General features: G+C 34.9%; 2 protein-coding genes across 2 annotated transcripts in view; one reads left to right on the plus strand and one right to left on the minus strand.

Annotated features, from left to right (window-relative positions):
• The window catches only part of LOC150095745 (putative RNA-binding protein EEED8.10), a 268565-nt gene that overhangs the window by 232755 nt on the left and 11767 nt on the right, over positions 1-24043 (plus strand). Inside the window, exon 20 of the mRNA XM_090410562.1 lies at positions 18242-18319. Within this exon, the coding sequence (XP_090266688.1) occupies positions 18242-18319 (78 nt within the window). The remainder of the gene's footprint in view (positions 1-18241; positions 18320-24043) is intronic.
• Positions 7444-24043, minus strand: part of LOC150095746 (ras-related protein Rab-35-like) — an 81287-nt gene continuing 64687 nt past the window's right edge. The window contains exon 7 of the mRNA XM_090410564.1: positions 7444-7459. The gene's annotated coding sequence lies outside the window, so the exon portion shown is untranslated. The remainder of the gene's footprint in view (positions 7460-24043) is intronic.

Consider the following 24043-nt stretch of genomic DNA (forward strand, 5'->3'; position numbering starts at 1 on the left):
TAATCATATGTTTTTAGAAGTTGCTATTATATATTAGGAACATTAATATAGTTTTTTGCATATCATCTTGGTGAGAAGAACCAACTGTTAAACTAGAATTATTGTAGAAAGCAGGCTAGAATATAGTCCTGGAGGCAGAAAGTTTGTGGGGGAGAGAGAGAGAAAGAAGATTGGTTCAGTGGACAGAATTCTTGAAGTTTTCATTTTTTCTCTTGTCCCTCTTAATCTTCTAGTTTCAGTATACTGCATCCTAGCTCATTGTCTACAATTCTCAGTTTTCACTGACTGCTCCATAACTTCTCAAAAACTAAAATAAAAAGTAATTTCATTCTTGTCAAGGTTAGGCTAGTGAAAGAAATATGGCCTGACATTGCTTCCTTGATCTTTCTTTCACACTAGTTTCTGGTGTGATGTATATGTATGCCATTCTAGTTGATTCTATGATATATCTAGAGCAGTAGTTCTTAACCTTTTCGAAGTCACGGAACACTTTTGATTATAAGAAAAATTTGGGGAACACCAAAAGCATTAGGGTCATAAAACAGATAAAAATATGCATGGACTTTCCTTTAGAAAAATGGAACTTATTTTAGTGCGAACTTGAGCTTGTTTGACTTTTGCAGATTTCAGCAATATCAGGTCTAATATGTGATACAGCTACCCTCATCTCTTTGTATATATTAGTAAATCTTTCACGCTTTTTAGTTTTTATATTGGTTAATATTGAGAAACTGAGCTCACATAAATATGATGTTGAAAATTGTACCAAAATTTTCAGTTCCCTTGTAGAAAGAGCTGGGTATTTGGCTTGACAAAAATGCAAAATTCATTACAATATTTTTCAGAGAATTTCATTTTTAGAGTACGATCCATTGACAAGGTAACTAATTGTTCTTCTTCTTGTAACAAAAATTCACAACTCGATGTATGAACTATGCCAAACGAATTTCATATCCAGTCATAATTGTGTGTATTTAAGGAAGGAAAGTAACTTGAAATCTTTCCTTCCAATATTGTTAATTGTTCTGTTATAATGGAAATAATTCCCTCGACATTTTTATTATGAAGCGAAGAAAACATATCTACTAATACTGTATTATTTTTTGATATCTGGTTTTTACAAAGAGATACTTTTTTCTGAAAAGCTGACAATTTGTCAGTGGATATCAAAATATTTTCATTTTTCCCTTGGATACTCGTATTAACACTAATTAAGTAATTAAAAATATCAGCTAAATATGCCATTTTAGCACACCAAATATCGTTTTGAAGACATTTTAGAAAAGCATCTGTACCTTCCTTTTGAAAAAAAGGCCAATAATTCATTCTTAGGTTCTAAAATTTGGAATATCACTTTACTCCTGGATAACAATCTTATTTCAGTGTGCAAAAGCAAAAATTCGTACTTGGCTTCCATAGATATGCAAATTTTTTTTTAAAAAAAGGTGTGCTTTTAAAGGTCTTGACTTGATGTAATTTATCATATTTACAACTTGGTCTAGTACAGGTTTTAATATTGCCTGTAATGTTTTTGAAACTAGGGATTCTCTGTGCAAAAAAACAGTGCATAGATATAATATTCAGGTTTATTTTCTTTGAAAATAAATGATATTCTATTGGTTTAGAAGTCATTGTGCATAGTTGTTATGATCAGGGTAGCCAGTTATATTCAGTTGTTCATCAGTTAGGATCAGGGTAGCCAATTACACTCAGAACTGTGTCATGTAACATCTTTCACCAGCGGAACACTTGTAACCAGTTCGCAGAATGCAAGTGTTCCGGGAAACACCAGTTAAGAACCACTGATCTAGATCATGTGAAAAGTAAAGTTTCTAGTATATTGCTAATGTTCTTTATTGATAATAAGGGAACATAAAAAAAAATAAAAAAAATCGGCAACGCAGCTTCTACACCACCACCACAGAAAGGGGCTTTCTGATCCCTTACTAGCATGAAAAACAGTTCGAGACATGGCAGGCTTATGCTTCACCTACACAGCCTTAACAAGAATCAAGAAATGAAAATTTCAAGAATTTAGTCCACCCTTATTTTGCCTAGTCCATCACTTTAGACTTCTATATTAATTATTTACAGGAAAATGCAAAGGTAATATTTATTTCATTATAAGGCCATATATGTCAGTCTGGAACTTATAGATCATCTTTGGTGGCAAAAACAGTTGATACAAGGTGGAATGCAAACAATGGATTTATTTCAAATAGAATGAGCCACATGGTGTTATATTTCTAGCAATGTTTTGTTATAACTGAAGAAAAGGTTAATTGTAACTGTAAAAAAAAAAGTGTGTGTGTGAAATTTATAATGTCATACTCTGCAGATCACCCAATCGATACAGCATCATGTTAGTTTCTTGAGACCTTATGACTTCCTTCATAAAATACGATTTTTGATTTTAATAGCAAGTAAAAAAAAAAAAAAAAAACCTTAATGATGCATTATTCTAATCAGACTTTCCCATATTTTTGATAATGATATGTAGTCATTCTGATTCAAGTTCAGGTGTGAAACAAAGCTTCAGCATTCTTCTTAAATAATGTTCAAATTTGTATTGATAGTGATATAGTAGATGTGTTTCAGACCAAAGAATGTTGTGGTCTGTGTCTATTCCATGTTGAACCAATCCAGATTAATCTGATTTCCTGTAGTAAATGTATGATTTGATATGCTTGTGTTCTCTTTTCTGTTGAGTGTCCAGTTTGTCTAAAGTAGGATAGCAGTCACAAGGAACTTGGTATACACCCAGGAGAGACATTGGAGAGCATTTATCTTTTGAAGAGAGGAAATAAGTTGAGAGTTTATTGATAGATATAAAAGTATCATTAAATCATATTTCTTGAGAATTCTGGAAATCCCAATCTTTCCCGGGTGTATACAAAGTTCCTTGTGACTGCCATCTATCCTACTTCAGACAACCTGGACACTCAACAGAAAAGAGAATGCAAGCACATCAAATCATACATTTACTACAGGAAATCGGATTAATCTGGATTGGCTCAACATTGAATACACACAGACTACAACATTCTTTGTTCTGAAACATAACTACTGTTAGATCCTGAGTGGAGATCTTTACAAGTAAATTCTTTATTCAGGATTTAACATGATAATTACTACTTATTAAGGAGATATCTGCACATCAGCTAATAATTATGAAGTATTATTTTATGTTATGTAATAATGTGTAGTCCATGTGTGCCATATAGTGAGAGTTATTCCTCTACAATTGAAATGAGAAGCAGAGAATTATATGTCAAAATAGAATTGTGTAAGGGAATTATTGACTTATTTGTAATTCCCTATTTTAAGCTGTTTTGTACATTACGAAATTCTGAGAAAAATCATAAGTAGTAATCCGGAATAATCGCGGATAATCTGTACGAGTCGAGCATAGCAATGGAGGCTATACCTACATGGAAAAATGATGTCAGAACAGCAATCTGGAATAATGTAACCTAACAGACTAGGGAGAGTGTAGGATCACCCAAGGGGCATGAACGATGGGGCTCGTGGGTGAAAACTAGATCGAATAGAGGGTGCTCGAAAATGGTTAAAATGAGGAACCGCGCCATTTTACAGTGCTTTTTGGCCTTTTGATCTGGTGTGGCTGGATTCGAGTTGAGAGGAGTTTGTTGGAGGATTCGTGAGAGAGCGGTGGGTTGACTATGGTAATGACGGAGGTGGGTTCTTTCCTTGAGAATGCTTGACGATTTCCAAGCAGAGCTGATTGCGATATGACAGCTTATGCGGAATTGAGCCTTAGCAGAATGTCCTATTGGAGAAAGTTTCCTGTGGAGCGGTAGACTGCACGCAACAGTCAGAAATGATAAAAAGGGGAAAAGCGTAGTGCATCGCCAGGCAAAAAGATGGCCGATGAATAAACATACAGTAAGGTAATCCAGATCTACATGAGATGGCGGCATGAAATCTGAAAGGATCCAGTAATGTAAAGATTTTCGTTCTATGTTAAAATTCGCTTAGAAGAATAAGAAATTTGTGTATACTGTAACTAAAGGACACTAGTAGAGAACTTTTAAGTGAGAATTTGGTTGAATTAAGTGGAACAAGCAAGGATTGTTGATAGGCAGTAATTTGATTGTGAATGGTTAGGCTTATTTAATGAGATTTAGAATTAAGATAGTTATTGATAGAGTATTAATGATAGTATTCAATGCTTGTTCTGTGAACAAATTGTGAAAGGAATTATATCCGAGTAGTATTATGCTTGTACTTAATCTTATCTTCACGTAATTGAAGGATTTAGCATACTCAGATTCATTGTGATTTAGTATGAACCTTAACTTAGAGCAAATTTTGATCCATTGAGTATTTGAATTTTCTTAACTGTAAATGTTTTATGTTTTTCCAATAAACATGTTTTGTATCTTATACCTGAGTTTATGCCTGATTACGAATTCAAACCACCACTTATGAAATAGAACCTTTTGGCAGGAAGGAATATAGATATAATTGCTTAAGTGAGATTTGGTTCATGACTGCTAACTGAATCTGCACAGCGCTAGGGTGAGATTAATTATTGCATGTATCCCTTTTGAATTTAGAATTATTTCCCTGAACAAGAGTCTCCTCTGTCATAGGATATTGGCTGGCGCAGCATAATATAAATTTTGCCAATATCCGAAGAGGAGATAAATCCGAATTAATATTTTAAGGGCACGGCAGCAGATTAGAAGGAGGGCTATTTAAGGTAGAACAAGATATAATATAGAGAAGCAGCGACATAACAATAGAGGAGCTGGTAGAACTAAAATTGAATAAGGTTAAAATAAGAAAGGATTAAATTAAGGAATAACCAATTAAGTATAAAGAAAGTAATAAGCATTAAAATATATAGAAACAACCTTTTAACACTACTATATTGCTGTCAATACAGATTTTAATGTTTATTTAAGAAGAGTGCTGCAGCTTTGCTTCACCACCCAAACTTGAAACAGAATGACTATTTATCATTATCAAAAGGGAAAGTCTGATTAGAATAATGAATCATTAAGGTTTTTTTTTTTTTTACTTGCTATTAAAACCAAAAATGGTATTTTAAGAAGTGATAAGGTCTCAAGAAACTAACAGGATGCTGTATCTATCAGATGATGTGTAGAATATGACATTATAATAAATTTAACACGCGCGCGCACACACACACACACACACACACACACACACACACACACACACACACACACACACACATCATATATACAGGGTGTTCGGGATAAATTTGACAGTTTCGTAAGGAAAAAGAAAATCTTCTTTGTATCTATTAAATTTAATGAATTGACAAAAAAACATTACAGGCAGAGTTAATTACAATACTATCAACAAGATTTACTCAAAATAACCACCATTAGCATCGATCACAGCTTCAATTCTGCTTCGGAACCTCGAACAAGCTGATGCTACAGTCTCCCTGGGAAGGGCCGCAAAAACTGTTTTAATTTTATCCATTAACTGGGCTTTTGTATTACTGGAAGTGCGATTGGTGTCTTTTTCAACTGCGCCCCATACAAAATAATCCATGGGGTTAAGGTCTGGGGAGTTTGGAGGCCAAACATTTGGACTGGTGAAGTCGTAGAAATTTTCAGACAACCATTTTTGACTTTTCCCAGAGGTGTGGCAAGGGGCCGAATCCTGCTGCCATACATACGGCCTACCATTGGCTACCCTTGTTATCCAGGGCTTGACTACAGTTAGCAACTCCACGAACAAAGCCCGAATTCCAATGCCAGGGTTCTTCAACACCTGTTCCTGCAGATTTGCGAGGAATTCTGCTGTACGAATGCAATCAGATCGTCTGCTAGGGATCTTTCTTCTTGCTACATCCTCGTAGTCACCATTGCAAGTCTCTAGTTCATGCCTGATTGTTTTTACTGTATTCAGGGAGCATTGGGCAGCAGTCGTAATATCCTTATTTTGATGGCGGGCACGAATCATCATGATACAAGTTATTCTCTTCCATGATTCAGGTGGGTTCCAGCTATCCATCCTTTCTGACATCTTGTATATGAATGAAGAAGGGTCCAAACTTTTAAATGAAGAGAAGTGTGTGTTAATACATGTAACTTACGGAAAAATATAATTAATTATAAATATGTCAAATTTATCCCGAACACCCTGTATATATATTTTTTCAGAATTCATTTTTACTCGGTTGGAATATTATGAAAAACCTTTAATGACTAATACCGAGAGATAAAAAGATGACAAAATATATTTAAAAAGATACTACTAGTTTTATCTTTTTTTATAAAACTAGTAGTATCTTTTTAAATATATCTTGTCATCTTTTTATCTCTCAGTATTAATCATTAAAGGTTTTTCATATATATATATATATATTTTTTTTTTTTACAGTTACGATTAACTTTTTCCTCAGTTATGACATAATGTTACTGGTAATACAACATCACGCAATTCAATCTATTTCAAATAAATCCATTGTTTGCATTCTACTTTGTATCAACTGTTTTTGCCACTGAAGATGGTCTGTAAGACTGAAATATATGGCCTTATAAAATAAATATTACCTTTGCTTTTTTTTTTTTTTTTTTTCATGTAAATAATTCATATAATTATGGCACAAATTTCTCTAAAGGAAAGAATAAATATGACTTCTGGTTATTATATTATTGAACACAAGACTTGCTCAACCAACAACCATCAAATAAAGAAGCTGAGATATAATAAAGAAAGCAATTAACATAGCTCAGCTTCTTTATTTGATGTTCAATGTAAGGGAGAAATTTTTTTTTTTTTTTTGTAATTTCATTTTATTTATTATTTCACGCTATTATTAAGCTAGCAATGTAGTTTAGTTTTTCTAATGAGTTATTGCTTACTATATTTGTTCATTTCTGCTCTTTGTAACTGTTGATGAAATTAATGAAGTGATTGAAACATTGAGCAATAGTTTCATTAAAATTTATTTTTTTCCTAACAAACCCAATGTCAGAAGAACTATCAACATAAAAAGTATTAACAGAAAAGAAACCAAACTTTTGGTTTGGGCAGCACTTGATATAAATGTAATTGGCATTACTGAGACAAAGAAGACAAAAATAGATGAAATTTTTTATAAACATTTCTATATGCCTGCTGGATTCATTTCCTGCTCTGCTATATAGATTTTCATCTATATAGCAGATTACCACTATATAGAGAATAAAAGATTACCACTTTTTATTTTCTTTAAGTCAGCTGCTTGCTCGAATGACAGGAAAAATTGCTTCACTCCTTCCTTATTAGAACCTTCCATGGGACCATAGACACAAATAAGTAGCATTGTCCATTTTCCCTTTTTGAAGTTTGCCTACTTAACTCTACTTGAAACTGCCTTCCAATGAGACTTCAGGAACCAAACATTGGCATCTCAGTAGCCTACAAAAAACATTGATCGATTCAGCTAGTGGGCATATGGTGAAGTTATCTGCAAAGATAGAAAATAAAAATACCATGGTGGATACAAGAATTACAGAAGCAGTCCTGAAACAGAATAAAGCATGCTGAAAATTTATAAAATAAATAAATAAATCTACTTTAGATTTATTTATTTGTTTGTGTAGGGTTCCCCCATTCCGTGATTGTCCCTTAGGACTTGTTGAGCCCTCCTAGTGAGGGATTAAGTATGTATTTTATGACTGTAGACCAATGTGTGTGTGTGTTCAGGTTGGTTTGCCTGTTCTGAGGGACGAAAAAACTGAGTTTCTGGGTGAAAAAAATCCTCTAACCTCCATATGAGACTGGCTAATTCACCTTTAGTCGAAAGAGACCAGATAAAGGTTCCTCACATCATGGATGGGAATCGAACCCAGGTCTTTCTCATCAAAGGACTTTGTCTATACCAACTGAGCTATGGAGGCTCTCCTATCTACTAAGTCAACAGATGTCCGAAAAGAATAGAGAAAAAAATGTAAGAGAGCTAAGCTGTATGTAAAAGTACTAAAGTCCATATTAAGAATACTATGGACGTTGGTAAGAATATGGAAAATAAATATTAGGAAAGTGGCAAATGGAACTATTGAAAAAGCTGAGAAATAGAGCAAAACATACTGTAAAAGGAATCGAAGATGATAAAGATGACAACTATAGATTGTCATCTTTATGTATGGAGTAATTACTTTGAAAGACTTAAATGAAACAAGCAGAGATAGAATGGCAGTAGATAAAGTTTCAAGAGAATACATATTAATGCTTGAGGTAGAAAAGCTGTCAGATGCCAGAAATGTGGAAATGTAGCTGAAGTACATGATATTCAACCAGAAGTACTCAAATATGGATGTATAAAAGTTTTCAAGTGGCTACGTTACATAATTTCAGGGGAATCAAGGTCAGATTAAATTCTAGATGAGTGGAGTAAAGTTCTTATAGTTCTCATCTTTAAAAAAAGGGAATAAAGCTGAATGAAAATTACAGAGAAATTTCACTACTAAATGTTCCAATTAAGGTTTATATAAGCATACTTGAGTACAGGCCAAAAAAAAAAAAATTGTGGAAAGGAAGCTTGGAAAAGAGCTAGCAGGGTTTAGGCCAAATATAGGTTGTCAGTGTGAGATTTTTACTTTATAGCAAATATTTGAGAAATCTTGGGAATATAACAAGGATCTGTGCTTTAAGTTTTGTAAATCTGGAAAAGACACATGACAAGGTGCCTAGAGAAAGGCTTTTCAAAACTACAATTGTATGTAGTTTTAACTCATACAATTATATGGTTTAACCCATACAATTATATGGTTTAACCCATACAATTAAAAGAAACATTATACTGAGCAGCTTAATGTGTAAGTCAGCAGTTAAAATTAAACAAAATACAGAAAGATATTTTGATGTAAAATTTCGTGATTTTACATCATAATTTTGATTTAAAATCTCGTGTGAAGACCCTATGACAAGGGTCTTTCACACGAAACCTGTGTTTCATCATCATCATCAAATTCCTGCCATGTACCCTCAAGGGGTGTACAGGATATGACAGTACTACATGAAAAATTTACATCATTACTAACTTCCTACCTACAATTTTCCTCCAAATCAGTCTGTTACTTGTCAAGACTCCAACATTATCAGATCTTATATTTCTATCGTCTAAGGCACTTTGTATCGTATCAATCCACCTATATCTTGGTCTTCCTCTGGGTCGTTTTTCTGACAGCCTGGCAGAGAACACTTGTTTTGCTAATCTTTCCTCTCCCATTCTATTTAAGTGACCATACCACCTGAGATTAGCTCCGCTAACGCATTCCTGGATGCTGACAATGTCAAGATCTTTCCTATTATCCTCATTTTTAATATGATATTGCCATTGATGCCATCTGTTCACGCCTATAATCTTTCTCAGGACTCTCATATCTGCGGTCTCTAGTCTTTGGTCAAGTAATTTACTTCTGACCCAGCTCTCAGATCCATAAGTTAAAACTGGTTTGAACACTGTCTTGTATACAGCTAATTTAGTGTTCTGACTAATTTCTCTCTTATTCCATATGAATTTATTCAATTGACTTCCTACCGTACCAGCTTTGCTGATTCTGTTGTCTATTTCTATATTTAATTTACCATCTTCAGTAAAAATTGTGCCTAAGTAGCTGAAATGTTTCACTTGTTCCACAGGTTCTCCATTCACAATACAGTTGACATTTTCAATGATTCTGCCTATTTTCATTGTCTTTGTCTTTTTATTGCTGACCTTCATACCATATCTATTACAACAGCTATTCAATTTAGTCAGAGAATCTTGCAGACTTGTAGCGGATTTATTTAGAAGTATAACATCATCCACATAAAGCCAAGAGCTGACATTAACATCTCCAATTCTGATATCAGATTTAATACCACTTTCCTTCATAATGTGATCCATATAGATAATGAATAACAGAGGGGATAATGTACATCCTTGTCTCACACCAGATTTAACATTAAACCATCTTCCTGTACTTCCTTCAATTCTAACTGCTGACTCACAACTCAAATAAAGACTAAGTATTGCTTGATACAATGCCCCATTGACACCATATAACTGCAGCCTATTGAATAGCTTCTCTCTTGGCACCTTGTCATATGCCTTTTCCAAATCGACAAAACTTAAATACAGATCCCTGTTGTATTCCCATGCTTTCTCGACTATTTGTCGTAAAGTGAAGATCTGATCCTGACAGCCTCTATTTGGCCTGAATCCAGCTTGTTCTTCACCAAGCTTTTCTTCCACAATTCTTCTCAACCGTTTCTCAAGTATACTTGCATAGATCTTGCCAGGAACACTCAGAAGGGAAATACCTCTGTAACTCTCACATTCAGTTTTATTTCCCTTTTTATATATGGGTACTATGAGAGCTCTACTCCAATCATCGGGAATTCGTCCCTCTGTCCAGGCTTACTGAACTATGCAGTGCAGCCACTGTAAGACTTTTATACCACCATACTTCAGCATTTCTGGTCGAATATCATCTACTCCTGCTGCCTTTCCACATTTCAAGCCTTTGATGGCTTTTTCTACTTCGAGTATGGATATGTATTCCTGACTGCATGCCTGGTCAGTGTTTTTTATCACTGTGCTGTCATCACTGCTTGTTTCATTTAGCAGTTTTTCAAAGTAATTACTCCATACTCCAAGGATTTATTTTTCTCCTGTTTTCATGTCACCTTTATCATCTCTAACTCCTTTTACAGCACTCTTTCCTCCATTCCTAAGCTTCAACAATCTCCAGAATATTTTGCCACCTTCTTGGTATTTATTTTCTATATTCTTGCCAAAGTCCTCCCATGAATTAATAATTATTTAAATTTATTTAATTATTTGAATTCTAATAGTTATAGATGGAGCTATCCTCCTGCAGTGAATAGTATACATTGTCACACCTTTATATTTTAAGTATTGTTCTATTTGTTGTTTGAAGGATACTTGTGATATAAGACTGAATGATATAATCACATAATCACAAGAAAGATATTTATTTAACCAGATATTTTGGTCTGGAAATAGCAGACCATCTTCAGTGGTATTACAAGAACAGTTTATAAAATATAACGATCTATTGTTAGTATTCTAGCTTGTATTTTTTAAACTGTTCTTGTAATACCACTGAAGATGGTCTGCTATTTCCAGACCGAAATATCTGGTTAAATAAATATCTTTCTTGTGATTATATCATTATGTATTGTTCTAATTTGTTTCTCTTCATCTATATGCATTGACAATGGCTAGGAAATCTAACTGAAAATTCTGCAGATATTAAACATTAATTTTTCCATACTTAAGAGTTTTTATGTTATTGAATTTTATTATTACATCATCTTCTTGCATCTAACTTTTAATTCATATTTCCACGAGTTTGGGAAAGTCAAATTGCTATAATCAGGTAACACTATATATAATATAAACTGCTTGGAAAGAACTCAATAGACACTGATATGAGCAAGGTGAATAGTGCCATGTAACTAGTCACATATTTGCAGCTGGTATAAATTGGAGGAATCACCAGCCATTTTCTGCTGGATGAAGGCCTTCCCCCAGAGTCATTCATTCCTCTCTTGAGTTTTCTATGCTACTTGCAATATACCCATTGCCATTTGGATCTTTTAATGTCTGCTATAATGTCTCTTACCCTAGTCTGAGCTCTGACCCAAGCATTGTGCTTTCTGTGTAGAATGGTAATATTGAGTAATGATTTTTCCATTTTCCTTTGGGTAATCCTCAACTTGTTAGTCAATTTTTTTAATCAAAGTTCTTGTTTCACTTCCATATTGTCACGACTGGAAGTATATCACTGTTGATTATTTTTCTTTTAAGGCAGATTGGGATGTTTGCCAGAGGCTAACCAACCAAGTTGAATTCTACATATATCTTCTTTAAGTCATCCTCTACTGTGATCTTTTGTCCTAGGTAAATATAGGAGGTTACTATATCAGTTTCCTGGTGTTTGTACTGGCTTTTTTTTTTGTAATGTATTTATTATGTGTACAGAGGATTTGAAATTGGAAGTGATCACCATTTAGTCTTGAGCAAGATAAAATTGAATTTAATATTGAAAAGAAGAACATATAAGAAAGTTTTAAAGCGAATAAAAGTTGAACCGCTCTCAGATGTGAACTGTACACTAAAATAAACATGATTGAAGAAAAAATGAAAGAGTTTGAGAACAGAAACCAAACCTCGGAGATTCAGTGGCAAGCCCTGAAGAAAACACTGATTGATTCAGCCAGAGAGGCATGTGGTGAGGTTGTGTGCAAGGATAGAAAAATCAGAACTCCATAGTGGACACAGGAAGCTAAAGAGGCAGTGTAGGAAACGAAGAAAGCATATCAAAAGTTCCTAACAAATAAGTCAGCTTATGCTCTGAGAGAATACAGAGACAAATGTAAGAAAGCTAAACACTGTGTAAAACTAGCTAAACAAAAGTCATGGGAAGACTTTGGTAAGAACATAGAAAATAAATATCAAGAGGGTGGCAAGATATTTTGGAGGTTGTTGAAGAAGCTCAGAAATGGAGGAGAGAGTTATGTAAAAGGAATTAGAGATGATAAAGGTGACATGAAAACAGGAAAAAAAGATATCCTTGAAGTATGGAGTAATTACTTCAAAAAATTGTTAAATGAAACAAACAGTGATGACTGCATAGTTGTAAAAAATAAACACTGACCAGGCATGCAGAAATGAATACATATCCATACCTGAAGTACAAAACTCATCAAAAGCCTGAAATGTGAAAAGGCAGCAGGAGTAGATGGTATTCGATCAGAAATGCTCAAGTATGAAGGTATAAAAGTCGTATAGTGGCTACACTGTATAGTTCAGAAGACCTAGACAGAGAGACAAATTCCAGATGATTGGAGTAGGGTTCACGTAGTACCCATATATAAAAAGGGAAATAAAACTGAATGTGAGAATTACAGAAGTATTTCTCTACTGAGTGTTCCTGTTAAGATATATGCAAATATATTGAGAAACATTGAGAAGAATTGTGGAAAAGAAGCTTGGTGAAGAACAAGCTGGATTCAGGTCAGATAGAGGCTGTCAGGATCAGATCTTCACTTTACGACAAATAGCGGAGAAATTATGGGAATATAACAAAGATTTGTATTTAAGTTTTGTACATTTGGAAAAGGCATATGACAAGGTGCCATGAGAGAAGCTATTCAATACGCTACAATTATATTGTCAGTGAGGCATTATATCAAGCAATACTTAATCTTTATTTGAGTTGTAAGTCAGCAGTTAGAATTGAAGGAAGTAATGGAAGGTGGTTTAATGTTAAAACTGGTGTCCGACAAGGATGTACATTATTCTCTCTGTTATTCGTTATCTCTATGGATCACGTTATGAAGGAAAGTGGTATTAAACCTGATATCAAAATTGGAGATGTTAATCTTTGCTTTATGCAGATGATGTTATACTTCTAAATAAATTCACAACAAGTCTGCAAGATTCCCTGACTAAAGTGAATAACTGTTTTATTAGATATGGTTGAAGGTCAGCATTAAAAAGACTAAGACAATGAAAATAGGCAGAAACATTGAAAATATCAACTGCATTGTGAATGGAGAGCCTATAGAACAAGTAAAACATTTCAGCTACTTGGGCACGATTTTTAGTGAAGATGGTAAATTAAATATGGAAATAGACAACAGAATCAACAAAGCTGGTGTTGGTTTCTGAATAAGGAGAAATTTAAATTATTAATATTCCTTACAGAATCCAACTTAATCCACCATACCAAAGGCTATACTTGTAAAAATTATTTGATATTAATCCCATGATTGTAAATTATTATTCATGTAATTGCCTTGAGTTTATTTATTAAATTTTATTAATTAATCTAAAATATGTATTAGCAATGATAGGACCTTGTATTGAAATATTATTCTATTTATTATGATTATTCCTAATTTAATATTATGAGGAATTGTATATATAAGTTTAATATGTCTTATGTGAATTATAATATTTTGAATTTTTATTTATCACTACCAGTATGTAAAGGTATAATGTTATGCAATATTTCTGTTTTTATTTTATTTTGTTTGTTACTATGGAGACGGGCTAGAAATAGCTAGCGTGTGCATGGATCGCGTGAGCTATGTTATTCAAAGGGAGATGGAATTGATATGAGCTAGATTTTGAGAACAAGTTTTGGTGGGAAAGAAAGTGAAAGTATATAAGCGAAAAGCGAGAGTATACAGGGGATGAGTAGACCAGAAGCATTCACAATAGTGCGGCGAAGAAAGGTGGGGAAGCACTCAGGACAGTGCGGAGAGGCGGGAAGCAGGGAGCACTCATGGCAGCACGGAGTAAAATAAGAGGCTGTAGTAATAGGAATTAGGTACTGTAATCAGATTAAAAAGAGAGAAATTAGGAGATAGCTTATTAGCAACACTGAGTAAAGTAAGAGGCTGTAGTAATGGGAATTAAGTGTTGTAATTAGATTAAGAAGAGATGAGGAGATAGCTATTTAGCAGCACGGAGTAAAGTAAGAGGCTGTAATAATAGGAATTAAGTGCTCTAATTAGATTACGAAGGATCGGGATGTAAATTGGCAACTCAGAATATTGATAAGGAATTCTAAAGTTATGACGAATTCCAGAGCTTTTAAGGAAGATTAGTGAAAAGCTGATTTTATTGCAAAGTAGTAAATGAGGAAGGAGTGAATTTTCTAGTGAAAGTGTGTCTACATTTGTGTTAAGAGATTAATGATTAAGTTAGTTTAAAGAAGATTACTTTTGAAATGTGTAGCTCTAGTGTGATAGTTAACTAAAGTTTTAAGTGTGCCTCAGTGAATACCATGAGCAAAGGATTTATCCAGTAAGAACTGTCCAATTTTATATTACTTCAGTGCAGAGATATATGTGTAATTCCTCCTCTTATTCCCCACATTAACTGTAACGTTTCTTGCTGAAATCAGCTGGAGTATGAAGTATGAAAGTGTATGCTCATGAAGCAGTTGTTGCCGCCATTAATGTATTGAGACTTTACTGACTGTGTGATAATATAAAATTTGTTACTAAGAGATTTTGTGATATTGAACTCTATTAAAAGTTATTTTAATATTGTGAAAGTCTGATAGCAGAATGCCCATAGACTGAATTTGTAAGATGTTGTGACCAGTTAAGCTAAGACATTTATTTAAATATAAAGAGCCAACAGGCTTCATTTCGGCAATATAAACATTATTTAAATTAAGGTGATATTAGATCCCACATTGTTTTAAAACCGAAGAAGAAACTTAAAGATTGGAATCAGAGAGTTTCATGCCAAATATAGTATAAAATAAAAACTATAAAAGTATCGGCGAATACTAGCGTGAGCTAATGCAAGTAGTCCTAGAACGTAGTACAAACACGGGCAACTCATTGCAAAGGTCGGTAAAGTTCTGATTGCTATTCTTGGTATTTTCCATAATGTAAAAACACATTTCCTAGGATAAAGTGGTACAACACTGGGCGACTCCTTGCAAAGGAGGAGCAAGCTACCAACACTCCTATCTCAGTATCTCCCATAATGCAAAACACATCTTCTTGCGAATATGTATAATGTTATGCATTAAGGGAAGGCCACTACCCAGACTAGTTTCGACCTTTATCGAGGTCTCTTCAGTGGAAGCCAGGCCTAAGTGGAGATACCAAGGCAGAAGCATTAGTAAAGTCATCTCCTCCTATAGGAGCTGCCAAACGGTGTGCCACCTTTTTATTAAATTACTCTGCATTTAGAGAAAGATGTTGAAAGTTTATTTTTCACATGGTCAGACTATAATAAATTTAGTTTAATCCTTTATCCAATTGTGTGCAAACAAAGTTTGCGTCTGAAAGTATCTTCAGGACTGGGGTAAAGTGGTACAAGATGACCTTGCTAATGCTTCTGCCTTGGTATCTCCACTTGGGCCTGGCTCCCACTAAAGAGACCTCAATAAAGGTCGAAACTAGTCTGGGTAGTGGCCCTTCCCTTCTGCATAACATTATACATATCCACAAGGAGATGTGTTTTGCATTATGGGAGATACTGAGATAGGAGTGTTGGTAGCTTGCTCCACCTTTGCAAGGAGTCACCTGGTGTTGTACCACTTTACCCCAGTCCTGAAGATACTTTGATCTAAAGTCAATAGTCTCTGTATACTGTTCACCCTGTATATTTGGCCTAGTGGTTAGCATACCCGCTCTCCAACAAGCAGGTTGCGCTTTCAAATCTCGCCATGGGCATGGATGTTTGTAATTGTCTTTAGGTGGGAGATGAATTTCATCGCCCAGTGTGAGACCACCTCTCCGCTTATTGGAGACCTGAAGTGGCTTAGATATATAATGTATGTGCATATGGACACACACACACGTATAAAAGTTGCAATTATTTACATATTATTATTAAAGTGCATCGTATTTTAATATGGTGTTATGCCTGCCATTTTGCTGCTTGCATTAATATAGCTATATCTCCAGAAGTTGTATGCTGTATGTTATGAGATACTCAGGCAATTTTATCTTAAGTCAACAGCCTGTGTATACAAAATAGCCTAGTTGTGAAAGTACTTCACATGTAAACTTTTCTTTGCTCATGCTTGAGTGAAGAATTAAAATTTTTGTCAAGTATAACTTTCCTGAAATAAACATTTTTCATCTATAGCTGTTTCCACTTCTGAAAAAAAAAATGTAATCACATCTCTTTAAACATCCTATTCTGCTCATATGAATACATAGTTCATATAATAATGTATAAGATGATCTTGTCTGAAAAAGTATAGCCAGCTGGTTGGCTGAGCATATAGTGCTTCTGCTTTTCAGCAGGCTCTGATTCAAATCCCACTGTGGACGTGAAAGTTTGTGAATGTCTCTAGGTGGCAGATGAATTTCACTCTGTAGTGTAAGATCACTACCCTGATAGAAGACCTGAAGTGGCATGAAACAGTTTCTTGTTTGGTCTGTAGAGCACTACTCTGGATTATCTAATCCTCAGCTCACCCCACAGTACTTTTGGGAAGTTGGTTTAGAATTATTCATCATTATCACTAAATTCTTGATGTGTACTCTCATGGGGTGGTGTACAGGATATTATGATAGTACTACATGAAAAAGTTATGCCTTATTAACTAACCTCTGATCAAAAATTTTCTTCCAAATTAATCTGTTATCTGTCAAGACTCCAGTGTTATCAGATGTTATATTTTGTTGGAAGTTTATTTTGCGCTTGGTTAGACTATAATAAATTTAGTTTATCCAAGTGTAAGCAAACAAAGCAAAGCTGACTGATCTTCATGACTGAGGTAAGGTGGTACATCCCTTGGCAACTCGGAGCAAAGGTGGACCAAGCGCTCATCACTCCTTGTCTCAGTATCTCCCATAATGCAAAGCACATCTCCTTGCAGATCAGTGGGAGGTCAACCTCTCACTGACAAGAACTCAATAAAGGTCAAAACTGGTCTGGGTAGTAGCCCTTCCCTTAATGCATAGTATACATGTCTGCAAGGAGATATGCTTTGCATTATGGAGATACTGAGACAAGGAGTGATGAGAGCTTGGTCCACCTTTGCTCTGAGTTGCCAAGGGATGTACCACCTTACCTCAGTCCTGAAGATATTTTCAGGTGCAAACTTTGTTTGCTTACACTTGGATAAAGGATTAAACTAAATTTATTAATGTTATATTTTGGTCTTCTAAAGACTTCTTACTGCCATCTTGACAAAAGATACTTGTTTTGCTAACAATGGCAAGTCCTTTCCTAATATCCTAATTTTTAATATAATAGTGCCATCTGTTCACTCCCCTAATCTTCCTCAAATTTGTCTCGTCTTTGATTAGGTATTTTGTTTCTAATCCAGTTCTTAGATACATATGTTAAAATTAATTTGAACATTTTCTTCGATAGCTAATTTAGTATTTTGACTAATTTTTCTCTTATTCCTTATAAATTTATTCATTTGACTTTCTACCATACCAACTATATTAGCTTTGTTAATTCTGTTGTCTATTTCCATATTTAATTTGCTATTTTTACAAAAAATTGTGCCTAAATATCTGAAATGTTTTACATTTTATAGGTTCTCCATTCATAATGCAGTTGATGCTTTCAATGTCTTTATATTTTTATATCAACCCAATATTAATTGGAAATGCCTTAGTGGTTTTCTTATTTGGTTCATGTGTATTTGCTTTTTTTAATTGTCCACTTTGTGTTATATAGAGATTTCTTCTTGGAAAGGTGAATCTATTGACTTTATGGCATTTTTATATTTTTTAGTGAATAACTATTCTGAGATTGATGATGATGAAGAAGCTGATGAGGACGAAGAAGAAGAAAGTCCTGCTGAGCACCAAGGTGAGATTATGTACTTTTATATATTGTGGTATATGCTACTTACACGAAAGGGGTGGGTCTGGAAAGTTCTGATAAATACCTAAACAAAAATGATATTAAAGTAACTGATATAACCACAAGAAAGAACATACGAGGATATAAGACATAAGTTACCTTCATAACTCTGCTACTAGTATGTTCTTTCTTGTGGTTTGCTTTAATATCATTTTTGTTCTAAGTATTTATCAGAACTTTCCAGACATCCCTCACAACTTCAGTTATTTACAAAGATATTTTATTGATTTGTTAATGTATATTATTATTGAAGTCACAGGATGCATTTTCAGAGTCCATCTTAAATATCACAATTGTTTTTGATCTTAATTTCTCAATCCTTGTTGGGATTTGCATATTTTTAGGATACATGATTCCAGTTCACTCTCTAGCTGGACTAGCAGTAATAGACGCTGTATATTATGTTAGTAGGTGTGTGTGTGTATGGGGGGGGGGAGACAGGTCTGGTTTTCCTGTTTATAGGAGAAAAAAATGCTGAAGTCACTGTGTGTAGTGTATCTGCAATTTTAAATGAAGATATTAGATAAATTAAGCATATGCATTTTTATATTTCTGTAATTTTATGATATATATTTTTTTTTGTTGTTGTTGTTAATGGCAGAGTTAAAGGGAATCTTCCTTACTGTAATGCACACATGCACAGTAATCCACCATTTATCAGATTGTGTTGGAAATCAATTTTTTGGTCACAAAAAGAATTCAAGGGAAGCATTCTGGGGCTAATGTTTGTTATTCATGTTATTGTTAAATTATATAATCACTGATACTTTCAATTGCTTTCTTGAGTTAAAAAAATATAGTAAATAATAACCTTTTTGCCATAATAGCTATCTCACAAGCAAACAGAAGATTCTTGAAGCAGGGGAAGAGAGAGAATTAATCACAACAAACTATAAACAGAACTGTTAGTTTTACTTGCTATATTTAGTTTTGCTGTCTCTTTCTAATAAAGAAAAAGCCATTGTTTTCCTCAACCGTTCATTATTCATTACTTACTTACTTTTCAGTCAAATGGAGAATTCTAACCACTACCCAAGTCTGGGGGGAGAGAGAAATTAAAAAATCATTTCTAATTTCTTTTGCACTCTACAGAATTAAATTACAGTAAATAAAAACTGGTGCTAGTCTGCTATGAAAATTTCACTTAACTCATCTGCTAGCTCCTAAAGAGGTGCTGGGAGGGGGCAAGATTATTGATTATTTATTTTGTATCCAACCATAAGTGGTACAGTAGTAAGTAAGTGGTACAACATTATTTACATTACAAATGAGAACAGCTTAAATTTGGTAGGTGAATTATACAGGGAATAATAATTAAATATGAAAAAAAAGGAAACTATACATATCTTATATACAATAAATATGGTCAGATTTTCCTCCAGTATCTTGCACAATCAACTGCTCTTTCTGTGCAAGATTATTGATTATTTATTTTGTATCCAACCATAAGTGGTACAGTAGTAAGTAAGTGGTACAACATTATTTACAACAAATTAGGATACATTACAAATGAGAACAGCTTAAATTTGGTAGGTGAATTATACAGGGAATAATAATTAAATATGAAAAAAAAGGAAACTATACATATCTTATATACAATAAATATGGTCAGATTTTCCTCCAGTATCTTGCACAATCAACTGCTCTTTCTGTGCAAGATATATGGTCCTCTTGTACAAGGTGTTCCATGGACTGGGTTGTCCCACACTCACAGTTATCTGGACCAGTGAGGTAGCCCCATTTGATGAGGTTTTGTTTGCAGCATCCTGTCGTTCGAAGTCTGTTGAGGCTTTTCCAAGTATTCCAGTCCAAGTGGGCACCACGTGGAAGATGTTCGGCTGTTGTAATACCAGTATTATTTCAGGATATAGTGCAAGCCATTGTTGAAGTCTTGTCTCTGGGAGGTTTTTAGGTGGTTCAACAGTTGCCAGGAAGCTATGTCAGGATCTTAGTCTTTGGGGCACTAAGGTCTGGCCGAATAGTGGGTGGCATTCATCATTCATTTGTCTGCTGAGAATGCAGACCTTTGAATTGAAGGGGGTGCAATACCAGCCAAAGTGTACAGATCTTTTAGTGGTGTTGGTTTCAGGCATCCTGTAATTAAGCGGCAGTTTTCATTCAATGCTGGATCAAGTTTTTCAGCATGGCAGGATCTGGACCATACTGGGCAGGCATATTCAGCAAAAGAATAGCAAGGGGTCAAGGCAGAAGATCTCAGTGTGCTAGGGTCTGCACCCCATTTGGAGGAGATAAGCTTTCTTAGTATACTGTTTCTTGCATTCACTTTTGCCTTTGTTTTTTCTATGTGTGTTTTATGTGAGAGGGTGCGATCAAGAGTCACACCAAGGTAGATTGGGTTCCAGGAATGTTTTATATTAGAGCCTTCCCAAGAAATCTGTAGCTTCCTTATTGTTAAGGTGGAAAAGGCCAAGCTGGGTTTTCAAGGGGTTTGGTTTTAGTTGATTGCTGCTGTAATATGTGGTTAGACCATTTAAGGCAAATGATAGAATAGTTTCAATGGACTTAAAATTTTTTGATTGAGTAGCTATGGCAAGGTCATCAGCATAGATAAAATTTCTAGTTCCTCGAAAGATTGGAGATCATTGATATAAATGTTGAAAAGTAATGGTGATAACACACTTCCCTGAGGGAGGCCATTTTTTTGGAGGTGCCAGTGGCTCTTCCTACCCCCCAGGTCCACGTAAAAGCATCTGTTTTCTAAGAGTGATTGGATCAGGAGGACAAGGCGATAGTCTCTAGTTATTCTGTATATTTTATTTCTGAGTGTGAGATGGTTTATGGTATCATATACTGCAGTTAGGTCTACAAAGACTGCTCCTATGGCTAGTTTTTGCTCATAACCATTTTCTATATATTGAGTGAGGTTGAGAATTTGTGATGTGCAGGATTTGCCTGGTCTAAAGCCAGCCTGCTCAGCAATAAGATGGAGTTTGATTAGGGGTTGTAGCCTATTCAAAATTAATCGTCCATAGAGGTTGCTGAGTAGGTCTGTAATTTTTTCCTTCTTTTTTGGAATTTTCCCTGGTTTCAGAAAGGCCACCACTTTGGCATGTCTCCAGATAGTTGGTATCCTCAGGGTTCTAGGCAAGTGTTGTATAGGTTTAATAACCACTCTTTAGTCCTAGTTCCAAAATGTTTAATCTGTTCATTACAGACATCATCAAGGCCTGCAGATTTTCTAGGTTTTAATAGGTTTATGGCAGCGTTGAGTTCAGTGATGGTGAAATCTGAGTTAATCACATTTTGTTCCTCATTTGGGGTTCTAAGTAGCTTATTTTTTGGGGGAATTTTAATTTTCCATTTAGCAGTAGCTGGTGAGCAATTTGATTAGCTATTACCTGCGGATGCTCATATGGCTTAGTAAAATCCTTCCTAATTCTGTTGATAAAGTTCCATGCTTTTCTGCTACTATGGGTCATATCAAGGGCTTCTATTTCTTTTTTTTTCATGAGGAACTCCTTTCCTCTGCCATCTTGGAGCATAATTTTTCTCCTGCTTGGATAGTCTCTTCTGAGAAGGGGTTGGTGTTGTAAGTAATCAGCATACTGGGTCACTTGAAATGCCTGGAATGTAGTTTGTGTGGCATCCTCGGGAAATGTGTTTGGTGGAGATTTTCCTCAGTATTTCTATGAATTCAGGATACTCTTGAGGGTTTGGAAGGACTTGTTCTATGGAGCGGTCGAGATCTTCCATGAACTCTTCCAATTAGCATTTTGAAAATTAAATCGTCATCTGTAAGGGACTGTGTTAGGCATAATAGCTAGGTTGAATTGAAGCATTATAGGTCTATGTTGAGTATGTAGAATGGGATTTAAAACCTTTTTAACACAAATGTTGGATATTTTTGAGCTAACAAATATGAAGTCAGGGTTATAGCCTCACTTCCATCTGCCACTGTTGAAAGATGCAGGGAGTTTTGGATACTGTATCAGGTTTAGAGAAAGACTTTCAGCCCATTTTTCAACAAGTTCTCCATCTTTGTTGGACTTTGTGTAACCCCAGTTAACACTATGGCTGTTAAAGTCACCTAATACAACATTAGTCATGTATGCATTATTATTGAGGAGAATGTCAGGGAAGGGAAAAGCTTCTTCTGGTGGTTTATAGGCTGAGGTGATTGAGATATTTTTAAATGTGATTGTAATAATCTCATTGTTTCTGTTGTTGAATCAATGGACGATGGGATCAAGTTTTCTTTTGTAAATATTGCACTACCCCATATTTATCATGGGGTATTTCTTTGATGAGTTTCTTGCCATGGATGTACGGTCTTGTAGCACCTGCTCCTCTGTGAGTTTCTTGCAGGCAGAGCACATCGCAGTCATTATCTCTGCAAATATTTGAATGAGATCTTGCTTGACACTGGAGAAACCTTCAATATTAAATTATATTATTTTTAGGCCTGGCCCCAGGTAGGATCCTTTAGGGCAGGAATTTTGGAGCATTTTAGTTCAATCACTTGCGTTTGGTTTGATAGTAGCTTTAGCTTCCCCTAACAGGAACGAGAACCTAGCTGCTGTGCACCCCCGATAATTTTAAAGAAAGGTAGCCAAGAATGATAAAATCTAGTCAGTGAATTATAGAAATATCCACATAAATGACAGCCTTTTTTTTTGTCATCAGAAAGGCTGTCTGAGAATCAAAAAAGAAAATTGTTTAGCTTTCTGTTGACATTTAAATCCTTGATTTTTTTAGTTAACATTATTGTTTTTTTCATTTCAAGTTCTACATATAAACAAACATGTTTCCTTGTCAAGCATTCCAGTTCCATGTCCCTCCATTTGGAAAACCAAACTTCCTTAACTAGTTAATGCAATGTCTTTATCATGTTGACTCAAATTAATGTTCTTTTCTGATTTCTTAAGTACTATTTTTACATCAATAATGTTATTAGTAATAATATGTCTAAATAGTCCTAACACCCTTGCTAACCACACTCTTACACAATTTCCATGGATGACCCCTTGTTCTATCCCTTCCTGCCATATACTGGAAAAAAAAAAGTCTTCACTGTCAATCCTGTAAAACCCTTTTAATAATTTAAATACTTCTATCATGCCTATTCTTTTACACCTATCAGCTGGTTTTGAAATCCACAGACCATCATCAGTCTATTCTCATAGGGAGCATTCCATAGTCCTGCCGCAATCTTTGTCTCTCACCCCTGGATCTTCTCCACCACTTCTTCATTCCCACAGAATCTGAGTGTCCAGACCTGCATGCAGTAGTCCAAATATGGCTTTATTACTGCCTTATATGAAAGAACAATAACCTCTCTATCCCTGCTTGTTAATTTGCTCTTCAATAACCATGTCTGATGTGTTGTTTTGGCTACCTTGGCGATTTACCCTCTAAACTTGGAGTTGAACTCTCCCTAGTTTCATCAGTTTCCTGCAGTTCCATCAATACATCACCTTACACTTGGCCTGATTAAACTGGCAGCCCATACCATTAGTCGGTTTAAGTCTTCCTGCAGGATCTCTGCATCTTCATTTACCATTGCCCTTTTCAGTTTAGCATCATCATCAGCAAACAACTGAATATTTTCTGTCAAATCATTTCCTATATCATTGATATACAAATTAAACAACAGAGGACTGAGTACTGAGCATGTGGTACACCACTGGTCACCTGCTTTCTCCTGCACTC

This window comes from Typopeltis vanoorti, chromosome 20, assembly GCF_054136105.1.
Source record: "Typopeltis vanoorti isolate ZY-2024b chromosome 20, IOZ_Tvanoo_1.0, whole genome shotgun sequence".
Lineage (NCBI taxonomy): Eukaryota > Metazoa > Arthropoda > Arachnida > Uropygi > Thelyphonidae > Typopeltis > Typopeltis vanoorti.